This window comes from Aptenodytes forsteri, unplaced genomic scaffold (assembly GCF_000699145.1).
Source record: "Aptenodytes forsteri isolate BGI_AS27 unplaced genomic scaffold, ASM69914v1 Scaffold322, whole genome shotgun sequence".
NCBI lineage: Eukaryota > Metazoa > Chordata > Aves > Sphenisciformes > Spheniscidae > Aptenodytes > Aptenodytes forsteri.
In genome coordinates this window covers 653,734-666,985 of record NW_008795045.1, presented here as the reverse complement: position 1 = coordinate 666,985, position 13,252 = coordinate 653,734, and the positions used below count along the sequence as shown (strand labels likewise).

At 43.8% G+C, this 13,252-nt stretch overlaps 1 protein-coding gene across 1 annotated transcript in view; it reads right to left on the bottom strand.

Annotated features, from left to right (window-relative positions):
* Positions 1 to 13,236, bottom strand: part of ANKRD33B (ankyrin repeat domain 33B) — a gene marked incomplete at its 5' end in the record, with an annotated part of 58,451 nt that extends 45,215 nt beyond the window's left edge. The window contains 2 exon segments of the mRNA XM_019471446.1: positions 5,456 to 5,486; positions 12,962 to 13,236. Coding sequence (XP_019326991.1) covers positions 5,456 to 5,486; positions 12,962 to 13,236 — 306 coding nt within the window.
* Positions 13,237 to 13,252: the final 16 nt, after the last annotated feature.

Below are 13,252 nucleotides of genomic sequence, written 5' to 3'. Positions count from 1 at the left end.
GTGGGGAGGCAACACAGATGGGACAGCTGACCCAAACTGACCAAAGGGATATTCCACACATATGACATCATGCTCAGTATATAAACTAGGGGAAAAGCTGGTCAGGGGTCCGCTGCTTGGGAACTGGCTGGGCATCGGTCAGCAGGCGGTGAGCAATTGCATTGTGCATCACTTGCTTTGTATATGCTATTACTATTATTATTATTATTATTATTACTATTATTATTATTATTCCATTATTAAACTGTTCTTATCTCAACCCAAGAGTTTTGTCACTTTTACTCTTCCGATTCCCTCCCCCATCCCACTGGGGCAGTGGGAGAGAGTGAGCCAGAGGCTGTGTGGTGCTCAGCTGCCGACTGAGGTTAAACCACGACAACCTAGTACTCAGTTCAGGTTCGTATTCCACAAGCAGTTCTGCTCATGAGTATCTTCACGCATGGGCATCCCTGTTGCATCCCCAGGAGAGGAAGAATTTTCCAGGCTGGGAAATGCCCACGGCCTGTACAGCAGCAGAGCAGTAAAACAAAACAAAGCACAACCAACAAGAGCCTCCTTTCCATACATTATAAATAGGTGGCAAGGAAGATTCAGTCCCACCCTAAGTAAGTGGCGGCAGGATGCAGCCCGGCGTGGCATCCGTCCCTCTGGCCGGTGCTGGCAGGAAGTTAACGGGGGACCCCAGAGCTGCCCGAGCCTTTCCGCACAGCCACCACTTGCAGGCTGCGGGACAGACTCTGCCTGGGGGATTGCACTGATTTTCTGTCCCTGGGGTACGAGGAAGACGCTTTCATTCCGTTCCCAGGGACCTTGAAATGAAATGTTTTCTTTCCCTGTCACCCATGAAATGGCAGACGGTTTTACTCCCCCCTCAAACCACCGACCGGGTTGCCCTCCAGGAACGATGCAGCTTTTATTCCAAGCTGGCGTTCCCGCACAGGAAGCTCTGCTGAAGCAGCGCCGCAGAGCAGCGTCTCTGACACGGTTACGCTGCCCAGCCTCCCATGCAGACAGGACTCGCCTAACACAGTGGTGACGAAGTGCCTGCAGCACGGCAGGGAAAATAACCTGTTGCTTCCCAGCCAAAGGTTTCCTCTGGCTGCCGTTGCTCTGTGCATCTAGGCATTTACTATGCAGTACAGCTTGTCTCAGCATAACCAGAAAATTCTTCTACTGTGTTTGCATTTTTTACCAGCTCAGAAGAGCTCTGTACATCTAAACGCTAAGGTTTCATTAATATTTGTGGTATTTCATTTCCCCAAAATGGCCAATACTTGTTACTCTATACTCTTTGTCTAACAGTCTATTGCTATTTCATGCTCTTTATAGAAAATCTTTCTCTGTAGAAAGAAAAATATTTTAAATGAACTCCTTTATGGACCTGAGCTTTGACTCTGCCTTTTCTTGAAACCTTTCTCCAACTCATGTGATACTTCCAGATTCTAGATATGCAGAAGTACCCTACTGCCTTCCAACGTCTCTCTTCCAGCATCTCTCGTCATCAGCAGTCGGTCTGTCTACACCAGGCTGTCCCAAAGACGGGGCCTCACGTACTAAGAGGCAAAGAGGCAAAACACGAAAAAACCCCAAACCCACATATGTGAGAGGGTATTACAGGATCAGGCTCAAAACATTATACATCCGAAACATGTGAAGCAACAAAAGCCCAACCGTGAGTCATTCCCGTTTTGCATCAGCTTGCTTTCAAATTGCTCCCTGTGGAATTTAACAGACATAATAGAAAATAATAGAATTGAAAAATGGGAACTATTTCCACATTGTGGGTTTTTCCCACAGTGGATACAATTTGAATTGCTAATTCACTGCCAGATGTGCAACCACAGACTCTGTGACAACCATCCTCTTCCTACGGTACTTAATTATTTCTTATTGTGACACACTGGGTATGCTCCAGGATTATATTTAGCCCAGGTTGGAGGGCTTCCTTTTTTGTTTTTAATGAAAGAACCCTTAGAAATGGGTAAATTCAAACCTATGTGGCATAACATTTTAAATAATTTAAAAGGGTAACCTTCTGAGAAAAACGTCATTTATGAAAACATTAAAGGGGAACTCCTGTCTCCAGTAAAGCCTGTGGGAGTTCTTCATTGCTTTCACATCCTCCAGAGATTTTCTTTTCTATTTAAAAAATCTACCAGCAGTTTTTAGTAAGTGGCCTTTGTGCAACTCTACCTCAGTCACAAAAGTTAAACCTAATTCCACAGTGCAATGACAGACAATATAGGAAGAATATGCAGAAAAATTGTTAGCTGGCAATATACTGTTTATGTCAATTGCTAAAAAACTACCCAGAACAGAATAACCTGTATAAACAAAGTATAAGAACTGGAAAAGGTACCGAAATTAATGACAAAAACACCAATTTGGGAAAAACTGGAGCATCATATTGTCTATGTCATCCTACTTGAAAGCTATCTTGTCATATCTGAAATAAGTATAGAGCATGTGCAAATAGGTATTATACCAATTTTAGTATCGGCATAGTTAATGATTTCCAAAACTGTAACAGAACAAACGATGCTAGTTTGGGCACTCTGAACTGAAAAGCCTAAAAACAAACGACGAATTGGGAGAACCACTTGGGATTCAGAGAAAACCCCGACCAAGCGCTGGCTGTGTGCACATCATTGGTCCACTCCAGAGAGGCTAACTCTGAGTAGGGTGAACGTGAGCTGAGCCGCACACGTGCTCTCGTGCCAGAGATGGTTTCCCCTGGCAATGCACACACAGCCCGTGCTCATCTAGTGGGATTTTCTACAACTAAAAGCTGCTGACGCTTTCCAAATCAATCTTTATTTCAAAATTATCGGTGAATTTTAGTTGGTCATCATGTATCACTTTTCTTTAGAGGAAGAAAAATGTGTTTTAGTGGAATGCAATTTAAAATAAACTTGATGCACAATAGGCTCCTCTGGCACGAAGCAACCTGTAAAGTCATACAAGAGTTACTACTCGGTGTCACTATAGTTCTCCTCTGTGAAGATGAAGTACTACCAACACATAACCGTATTACAATAAATCACCTGATTTTTGTTGGTCTCTGTTACACAGCAATCGTTACCAAAATGTATAACAGGGCTTTGGTTTTTTTATCGTTCAGTCTCTCTCTTCTTGAGTAGTAGAACAGATTTTGAACATAATAGTACCTGCAGAAATGTCTGGATAGATCCAAATAGGTATTTTGATTACTTGTACTCCTTGTTCAACATTTGTTAGTATTTACTTTCATAGTTTATATTATTCCCAAGCACACACACAAGACCACGTGACTAAAATTCATATGACAAGAAGTGGTTCCTGTGTCACACACAAAAGCGAACGTTAATACATATTTCAAAACCCTTTTTGAAATGTCCCCTGAAACCCAGCAACAAGCCAGACTGGGTGAAAAACAAGCAAGTCCCACATCTCTGAGAAGGGCACTACCCGATGAGGGGGTGGGTGTCCCCATCCCTGCCTTTTCACCTGGCAGCACTGACTCTGGTCCTCCGAGAGCCACAGCCCACATCACCGCTTCCAGCGCTAGCAGGACCAAAGGACGTGAAGGGAACTCAGAGTTAAGCTCTTGATGATGTTGAAAGATGTGGCACTGGGGACCTGCTGTCTCTCGCAGCTGGCACCTGAATCCACCGCTCCTGTGGCGCTTCTTAGCAGACAGCTCTGAACCCACTACCTGAGACGGGAATGTTTATTCTTTCTTCTTCAGAGGCCCTGCCTCGAGACCTAAAGCCTTGATAGACGAGGTACGGACAATGCTTTACTGGTACTTAGCTTGGAGCTGAAGAATTTTGGAATTTTGGGGCATTTGGACCCGCTTCCTTTCCCAGCGTACTTGAAGCACAGTAGCTCCTACAGGCTACTGAAACTCAGCAGGACCCAGTTTTTCAGAGCAATCAGATGCTTCTTAGCAGTGCTGTCTGTTTCAACTTCCATTTTCTTCCTGAGAATCAGTACTGGCATGCACTTTGTTTCAGGACAGGCATGAGGCCTGAAAAGCGATTTCTACACCGAGTAGTATCCTAATTCAAGGAGCAGTCTATACCCAAAGATTTGAAACACCCCTCAGGCCAAGCATTTGTGCTACCTTAGGCTCACAGAGATGTGCTACTGGAAACTAAATTTTTTTTCTGTAGGTTAGAAATCTTAGCCCTTGAGGAGGGGAAGGTAGAAGAACAACAGTGCCCAGAGATGAATCACTTCCACTAGTGTGTATGTTGGTATGTCAAGTATCAGTAGAGTTGCTGGGATCAAAACAGTGCAGGGGTTCTCCATATAGTGGCGCATTCTTTACATCTGTTGATGCACACTGAAACTGATTGAACAGCTCAAAAATGAGTGCCTGAATACCACTACAAAACAGCATGGAGCTACAGCATGTTTTAGTTTTGGTCTTATCGTATCCTCTGAAAAAAAAGACAAAATCTGCTGATGAATATAGATACAGCATGGAAAACCTAAAGCAGCAAGAACAGCAGCTGAAGGCTTTTGGGACTGTGAACCTCTGTGTAGTGTCGTACTAGCGGAAGATGCCCTCTGCTTCTCAACTTCTGATTCCGAATTTGCAACAGCCATGCTGCCCACATCCCAGATGTGGGGTCTCTAAAATCACCCCTTTTAAACTTATTCATACCCAAAATAGTTTTTGAGCTCCAATTTTTGTGGTTGGTTTCTGCTTAGGGGTGAATTGTAAATACAACCGAAACCTGAGTGCCCATCCCTTCAAAGAAGTTCCTGCCTTCTTCCTCTCTGGGAAGAGGTAGTGAATACCTCTGACAGGTATTCAGGTCACACAAACTCTGCCACAGACATGATTATATTCTGGAAAGAAGGAGCACGCTCGGCTCTGCCTCAGAGGACTCTCAGTCCAAAGCCAGGCCAGCTGGAACACCCCTCAATAACCACTAAGCCACACGGGAGCGAGCTGAGAACAGCCCACTTCACTGAGGCCACCGTGAAGCCACCAAGCAACATCAACCAGCGGTTACTTCAGCCGTCCTTACAGTAAGGAGAATTCCCAGATCTTTTTGGAGAGGTCCAGTTTTAAGATACCTTTGACACTACCAATGCTCTGTACAAGATACCATTTTATGGAGCTGAAAAGCCAGAACCGCAACGCTTACTTTTAGAGCAACAGTAGGGAGGCAAAGCAGAACCAGGAAGAAATTATTAAGAATTGCTCATTTCCTGCTATAAGAAGATACAAGATTGCTGGGATAGACAGCAAAAAGGAAAAATTAGTTTCTTTTTCATGTCCCAGGATGCTTCTAGAGTTTTCTTTTCCTGTATCAGGCAGCGGTTAAAAACCTAAGTCTTCTGCATGGGAGTCTTGAGTCCCACCATAAGCAAGGAGGAGAGCAATGTCACTGTCTTTTTCCACCTCCTTTATTGCAGGATTTAAACCTGACTTTTCTGAAGACAATTGCTCTTCATGGACTTTTCTGAAGTTCCTGTCTCCCTCTTAAGTTCTTTTAGATCTACTCTTTTTTGCAGCTTCGGCATCAAAAGGAACTTTTGTTGGAAGTTGCCTATTCACAATACTTATGCATTACTTCCAAATAACCCTTTTAAAATACCAAGCTACAAGAAACCCAATTTTATCTAAATCTTGAATTTTGGAGAACATTTTATGCCTCAATAAAATTTCAGGAAAAGGATCTTAGGAACCTTTAAGGGAGAAAATTAGTGCCAATATTCCTTCTTGAGTAATTCCTGCATGAGAATGTAAGTTTTCATTTCCTAATGGGATGAAGGAATTAGCAGTGTCACATTGTGCACTGTGAAATAAACCTCAAAGATTCTCCTGGAAAAATGCAGTAAGGCATCCCAAGGTCACATTTCTTACCTGTGTTACAGACATGTTCTATTAAAGACACCATTATAGATCTGTCATAATTTTTGATGACAGATGTCCCAGACAACCAGTCTTGTTAGACTATCATTAGGTTCTAAATGCAGCTATATTTTGTTACATCTGGAGTCAACCTGTGCTCAGCTGGGTAGCCAGGATCATCCCTGCATCTCTGAAGGAGCTCTGCAAGTCCTCATGCTTGATTTAAGATACTAACGTGAAACACTGCTTAAACTAGAACAAAAGATCGCTATGACCTTTACTTCTGGGCTACCATCAGGCTGAAAACATCCCTCCTGTTCCGTACACTTTGCATTAAGCAATTTGTCAAAATTCTTCAAGGAAACTACTCTTCATCTGGTTTCTCTAAAAGCTGCATCACTTGAAACCAGACTAAACTTGTACAACTTTCTCATGTTGATGAGGTCTTCAAATCTGTACCTATCAATTTCAGTAAGAGTTATATCTGTTAGCTCATGCTGCTTTTTACACTAACGACAAATTATATCTTACTACCTGCCTATTATTATATCTTACTACCTGTCTATCCTCCTGCATGGAGGATGCAGCAGGTCTGGTCACGCATTTCCAGGGGACTGCTGAAGACCTGCATTTCCATTCTTTACGTCTAAGCAACCTCATGGTCCTTATTAATTGTTCCCCTTACTCCACAGAAATCATGTTCTGGGCATATACTTCTTCTTCAGTTAAGTTATTTTAAAGGATATGTTTCTGTGCCAGATTTACACAGGCATTACTCACCTATCACTTCAGATGAACGCAGACAAGGGCAGGCAGACAGCTAACCTGCCCACGCTCTTCTGACAACTCCTCCGAGTGCCTATCTGTGTAAATCTGGTCCACGCTCTGGTTAGCTCACCGAATTCCCTCTTAGCCAATGACCTTCATATTTCCCATGCTCTATCTACTCCTTTCTGAAGGCTTCCCTTGAGTTGTAATTACAGTATTTGAAGGGTTCCCAATTTGTTTTGAGCAGCTTCTGTATTTTGACATCTACTATTCCTTGCCTTGCCTTGCTCACTCACTGCCTTTTTAAACACATACGTATTTCCAGGGACATTTTTTAGTGCATTTGGGTATTTCTGTACTTTTTTGAAGGATTTAAATTAGATTACTTTTGCTGTCAGGGTATTTTTAAGATTATTTCCACCCTAAAAATTTCCCTTTCATGGTTTCGTGTCATGATGTTAAGTTTCAATACAATCCCTCCCATGAGAATACCTTGTATGAGAGTATATGAGGGAACTGAAACTGCCTATGAAAATATGAAAAAAATTCCCAGCACTGTAGCAGATGACATTCTTCAAATCCTTTTTCTGACATGGAGTGACTTACGCTATGTGCCATGACAACTGAAGAGCGATATGTGACAGGGAGATCTTTATGCCTCACCACAAAATTATGTACTCCTAATTTTTTATTTTTGCACGTTAGCATCGTGAAGATAACCAAAAAAAAGAACAAAAACAGGTTAATGGAGTGTTATACAAGCTCTGGCACTTTCTGTGATACATGTCTTTCTAGAAAAGCATTATCCAGCACAGCATTCCCTCACCTGGGAAGCGGGAACTCGACCACTGGCTCCCTGCCCTTCTCAGCCAGTCACAATTTTAGGAGCATAGCCCTTTTGCAAAGACAAATTCAGGTGTCAACTCCATGGAGGACTCACTGTGCATCTCTCTGTGAAAAACTCTGAAGGGTAATGCTCCCTAAACTAGCTGAGCTGCCTGAAGCAGTCTCGCTGTGGTAGTACAAAGCCTGTGGGCTACTTTGCCTTGCTGAGGGGAAGTCTGCAGCGTAGGGCAGGGAGACCAGTATGACATGTCTGATGCCTCAAACGCCGTCATGGGTCCAATAAGGAGACTGGGTGAGTGATGCCATTCCAAAACATCCTTTTACAACCAGCAACACACAAACAAACCTAGGTTGCATTCAGAGAAACATCTCCACTTGATTCAGGGGGTCGCTTGCTGATGCTCTCCAACGCAGCGTGTCCACTTCAGGAGGTATTCATTGTGCCCAAACGGTAAGTCTCATGCGCCCAGTCTATGCAAACTCTCTCAAAAGTCAGCAGAGGGAAGCTTTTTGGCAGGGGGTGAGGGGACAGCAGTTAGAGCATGAGCATAACATAGACGCCTGAATCATCCTCCTGAGAAACTCTCTCCTCTCTGCTGAGGAGAGGAGAAGAGCAGGGAAACCATCTTCGTAATTCATGCACTACACCATGGTGTGAGCCCTCCTCCCTGGAAACTTCTCTCCTGCTCCTACTTCTCTGGGCTTACTTCCACGGCTGGCACAACCCTACGTTCTCACAAGCTTGTCAAGCAGGTTTCTAGCCAGGACATCGATACCTTATTTTTGTTTATTCAGTAACAGCAGCTTCCAGGCTTTTGATACACTGTTGTCCGTCCCCAGGACTAAGCATCATGAGAGGGGAAATCAAAAGGAATTTAGATCAGGAGGAACAACAACAACCTTCAAACCCCTTTTTTCCTCCTTCAGCAGAAAAAGGAGAGAGGAACAAACAAACAAATCCAGGCCCATTTGGTGACAGAGCTGCAGAACTATTGTGCCTCAAAGGAAAACTTATTCCAGAGCAGTACTGATCAACAGCACCCTGTATAAAGCATTAATGGGAAAAGTTAACTGTGCTCATCTATGGATTTAGGAATATTTTCTAAAAGGAGAAGAAAGAGCTCACAAGCTGAGCCACATAGATTATTTTGTCTTCACACCTTTTAAGGGGGCAAAATGAAGATCACATATGTACGATCGCCACTATATAATGGTATAGTTACAAGAATAAACTGTTTAACTGCAAATTGGTTCCTAGTTATCTATGGAACCAGAGGAAGGACTCATTGAACAATGACATAAAAAATGAAAAGCTGAAAAAGACTACAACAGAATATTCTCACATGTATATCAACTTTAAAATACGGAGTTACATAATACCTACTAATACAGACTATATCACATAGATGGTTAACACAAAACCTTTCTGAGGATGAGCTGCAGTGATTATTTTCAGTCTGGCATGGGAATGTTCTTTGCCTTCTTTTCTCTCTCTCCCCCGTCCCTTATTGCCTTCTCTATTGTCATGGCAAATTTCTAAATTTGCTTTCATTCTGCATTTCTAGGTAACACCAGATTTTGAAACTCTGTCTTTCTGAGCATATATAATCCTGGTCTCCAGGCAAGATTTAATAATAAGTGATGTTAAACTTATGAGATGCAAATACCTGAAACTCTGGAAATGTGGCTAGTAAGGAGGCAAAACCCGTCCCCACAGCATGTGGAGAAAAGCAGCGTCGTTATCGGATGACACTCTGGTCTCAGCCAGGTCCGGAGATTTCACCGGAGCCACGATTTTATTTTCTCATATATATTTGCAAATCCCTCTTTATTGCCAGCGTGAGGCAGGTAAATACTTCAACATTAATGAATGAGAGGCCACCCTGCCTGATCTACAATTGGTATATTATATGCTGTCATAGTTGTTCTCCAAATATTTTGGTATTAGATTTGGCAAGGAGAGGAAACGAGCAGTACTGAGTCAGTCTTTCAGGACGGCATATACAGAGAGCAGTGCAACAGAGATGCAGGGATCAACCCTTTGGGGATCCTATGCAGACAATGATATATAAACTGTTGTTGTCTCAACAGTAATGGAAACGAGACAGGGAAGGTACCGGTCTTCAGGCTACATGTGGTGACTAATAAATCGGATGTTGTTGAGTCTGGTTTGCTGCAGGAAGGTGAATTTAATGAAAACCTGTGCCTATTGGGTGGTTCTGCGGCTCACGAACAGAGCACGGGAAAAATACGCTTCTGCAGAAATGTCACAAGAAGCCACTATCCGGCCTTGGCAAATTGTCTCAAAAGAGAGAATTAATGTATTTTGATAAAAAAGATTGAGGAAAATAAGTAAGGTTACCTCTGGATCTTAGCGTTTTTGGAAAGAATTCCTTCCAAATCTTAAATATACATATAGAACTGCTTTAGGGCCAAGGTCAAAATTTAAAAACAAAACAATGGCAAAACTCCAGCTGGTTGTGCCCAAATTCATTTAAAGAATTTAACCATCAGGAAGTTTCTTCATCATATTATGCTTTGAGATTTGAGTTTAATTACTTTGAGGATCAAAATATGGCATTGTCTTACCACCATAACCTGTTACACACCTTGTCTATTTCGAAAAAAAGTAATTTTTAAATTATGAAAATGAAACTTTACTGTACATACTTAACAGAGGTTATCAGATCAGGGTTGTGAAAACAGTTAATATACTCAGTTGGACAGCCCTCCCTTCACCATCCCACTTCTCAAAAAGCAAGTTATTCTTCCTTCTCCCTCCTGCCTCACAGAAAAGAAATAAGATCTTCGAAGAAACAAAAGTTCATCTTATTTATTCACAGTGTAAAAAAAAAAAAAAACGAAAAGATGCTTTCCAATAAATGCATACCAGATAGCATTGTAAACAAACATTATCCTGGTGAAAGAAGATGCTGAAAGTCATCAGTACAGATTTCAGCAATTGAAAAACTGTATTAGCACAAGTGGTGTATGTAACTCCTTCAGTTACTTTTTGGCAGTAAAACAAAGTTCTGTTTATGGGGAATGCACAATGATTTTACACGACATGCAAATTTAAGAGCTGCAAAAATTCCACAGAAAGGGCGTTAAAAGAGCTGAGTGAAACTTCCCTTTTGTCAGGTAAAGTTCTCTGAAAAATGGTGGCTATTCTTTTGCAAAATAATGTGAAATTGCCCTGATTTTCTGAATGGCGCTGGCTGGGAAAAAAATTGGGACTAGATGCACAAAATCAGAAGAGGAGTCAGTGTTTTTTTTCTGCATTTTATTTAAAGCCTGTGGAGAACAGGCTGCAGTTTAGCCAGGCGGCCAGCTTGTGGGCCGATCCCCTGCTCCCATCCCAGGAAAGAGGGGATGAGGAGTGCGCAGGCTTGCCTGCCCTGCCGCGGGGACGTTGGGACTGCAGTCACACCTGACGTTTCAGCTTCCCGGCAGAAAGGTTGCTCCCATCCCATTAGCATCTGCCTGGAAAAGTTAGATTGTCCTGCTCTGTACCGCCGTGAGGATTCATATCCCCTCAGGCAGAGAAAGAAACTGAACTCATGTCTCCCACATCATTAATGAGGCTTCCAGAAGTTGCTGAGTTACAGAACTTCTCTATTTTCATCAAAAATGCAGAAAAGGTAATTTGATGTCAAAGTTTAATTTCAGGGCAAATGGAGTATTTGCTTAAGTAGAGAAAAACTTCCTTTTTTTTTTAACAGTATGAACAAGTAAGAGGAACTTTCAGTTTGGATTCAAGCCACAATTTTGTTTCTTTTCTGGGAAGCTGAAGAGATAACGAAGAGTAACTTGCTTTCTGGGAAGTGGGATGGTGAAGGGAGGGCTGTCCAACTAGGTAAATTCACTGTTTTCACAACTCTGATCACCTCTGCAGAAGGAGCTGCTGTGGGATGAGGGCTGATGCCTACGCTGAACGTGTTCATACTCCCTGACTCAGCTCTGCACGACCCCAGCCCTGAGGCGGAGGACGCCTCCAGCTTCACAGCCATCCGCATACCCTCTGCTGGGTGGGAAGGCCGCCCTTTCAGACAGGACAGCTGTGGGGCACTTGGTCTTCTATGCCACACGTATGGTGCGGCCAAACCTTCCCCACCGTCATACACTCGAGGCATCAACGGGCCTCAGCAGAGGGGAGCGCAACACGCAATGCCAGGCCTGGGCTTGGGCTCCAGCTCAGGACTAGACCTCGTACACCGGATAGATGTATCTGCGGGATCTTCAAAACCTCCTGTAACATACGTTTGGATCTCACATGTTACTGACTAAGAGTATAACTACACCGTATGGTGGCCTGGGCAGAAAAGTTGATTTAAAACATTTCTACCCTCTGCTGCTGGTTCCCACTCCCATGCCATAGGTTGCTGCCCCCTCAGTTGTGTTAATACAACTTTTTCTATTTGCATCTTTTGCAGAAGCTTACTGTAAATCAGATCACTAAAAATCTGTATTAAAAAAAATCCTTTGGTGGGGAAATAAAGATAGTTTGTAGGAAAAATCCTACAAGTATATACATCTAAGACACAAAAAAAGCCCCTCTCCGAACAGCCCCAAATCCAAATTACTGCATTATTTTTGATGCAAAGACCGCTTATTTTGCCAGAACGTACAAGTCACTTGCCCGATTAAAATGAGTTAGGCTTTCTTTCAAAACATTCCTGTCATAGACTAATCATATAAATTTTTTGGACATTGTTTATGCAAACTACAAGTAAAACTTTCTTAGTTTTAATATAAATTGTAGTAATACTAGTGAGAGGAGTTGCTGTTGCTAATCTCCAATGTTGTTGCTCAAACGTCCCAGCTACACATTACCCAGGAAATCTTTCCCAAGTTTTCACCTTCTGATTTAGTGAAGTACACTTCTGTCCCAGCAATTAACTAAGTAACAGGCAAAAACTGAACCACAAACCTTGTACCGACACACACCCCCAAAACAGATCACCAGCAACAAAACAAATACCAGGAGAACTCTGAAAAGCCTGGTTTTAGCACAGGAATACCCTGAGCCCTGCTTGGCATTCTAGGAACCGGGAGCAAGCTTACATTTTTGGGGGAGCTAAAGAAAAAAAAAAAGAAAACACAATCTTTGATCAGTTGTTCAAATTCTCAAGGTGGAAATCGTGCAGTACTGCAGGGGATGGAGTGGCCAGCAAAGAGGAAGGTTTAGCCCTGCTGAACACAACCGTTACCAGCGAAGCCGCCCTCTCTCCCCAGTAAACTGCGGGAAAGTAAGACCCAACTCAAAACTGATGGCGGGAAAACTGGAATCTCAACCTTTCTCTCTTCCCATAAACCCGACCCGTCCTTTGCCAAAGGCGAAAAGTCACGCCTAGCAGAGCGAAGCTTCGCGCCCTGCTCCCGTCCCCGCTGCATGGGGTCCCGTCCTCGACGGGACTGCAGACCAGCGCCCCTGCAAATGAAAGCGGTGTCACCCAACCCACGCGCGCCTGTCCCCGCCACCCGGCTCCGCTCCACGGGGGGGGCTCGGGGGCGGCGCGACAGCGGAGCACGAGGGCGTTGTTGGTGCAGCAGGCTCGGAAGAGGCTGAGCGGCTCGGGGCTGTGGCACTCCCCCCGCTCCAGGGACCAGACGTCCTCGTCTTCGTCCTCCAGCCCCCCCGGCGGGTAGAAGGAGTCGTCCGAGGCGATGCTGCAGGTGTCGGGCAGCTCGGAGAAGTCCTCGTAGTCCTCGCAGTCCTCTTCCTCTTCCTCCTCCTCGTCCTCCCCGTCCAGCCCCTCGGCGGCCGCCCCCCCCCCCCCCCCCCCC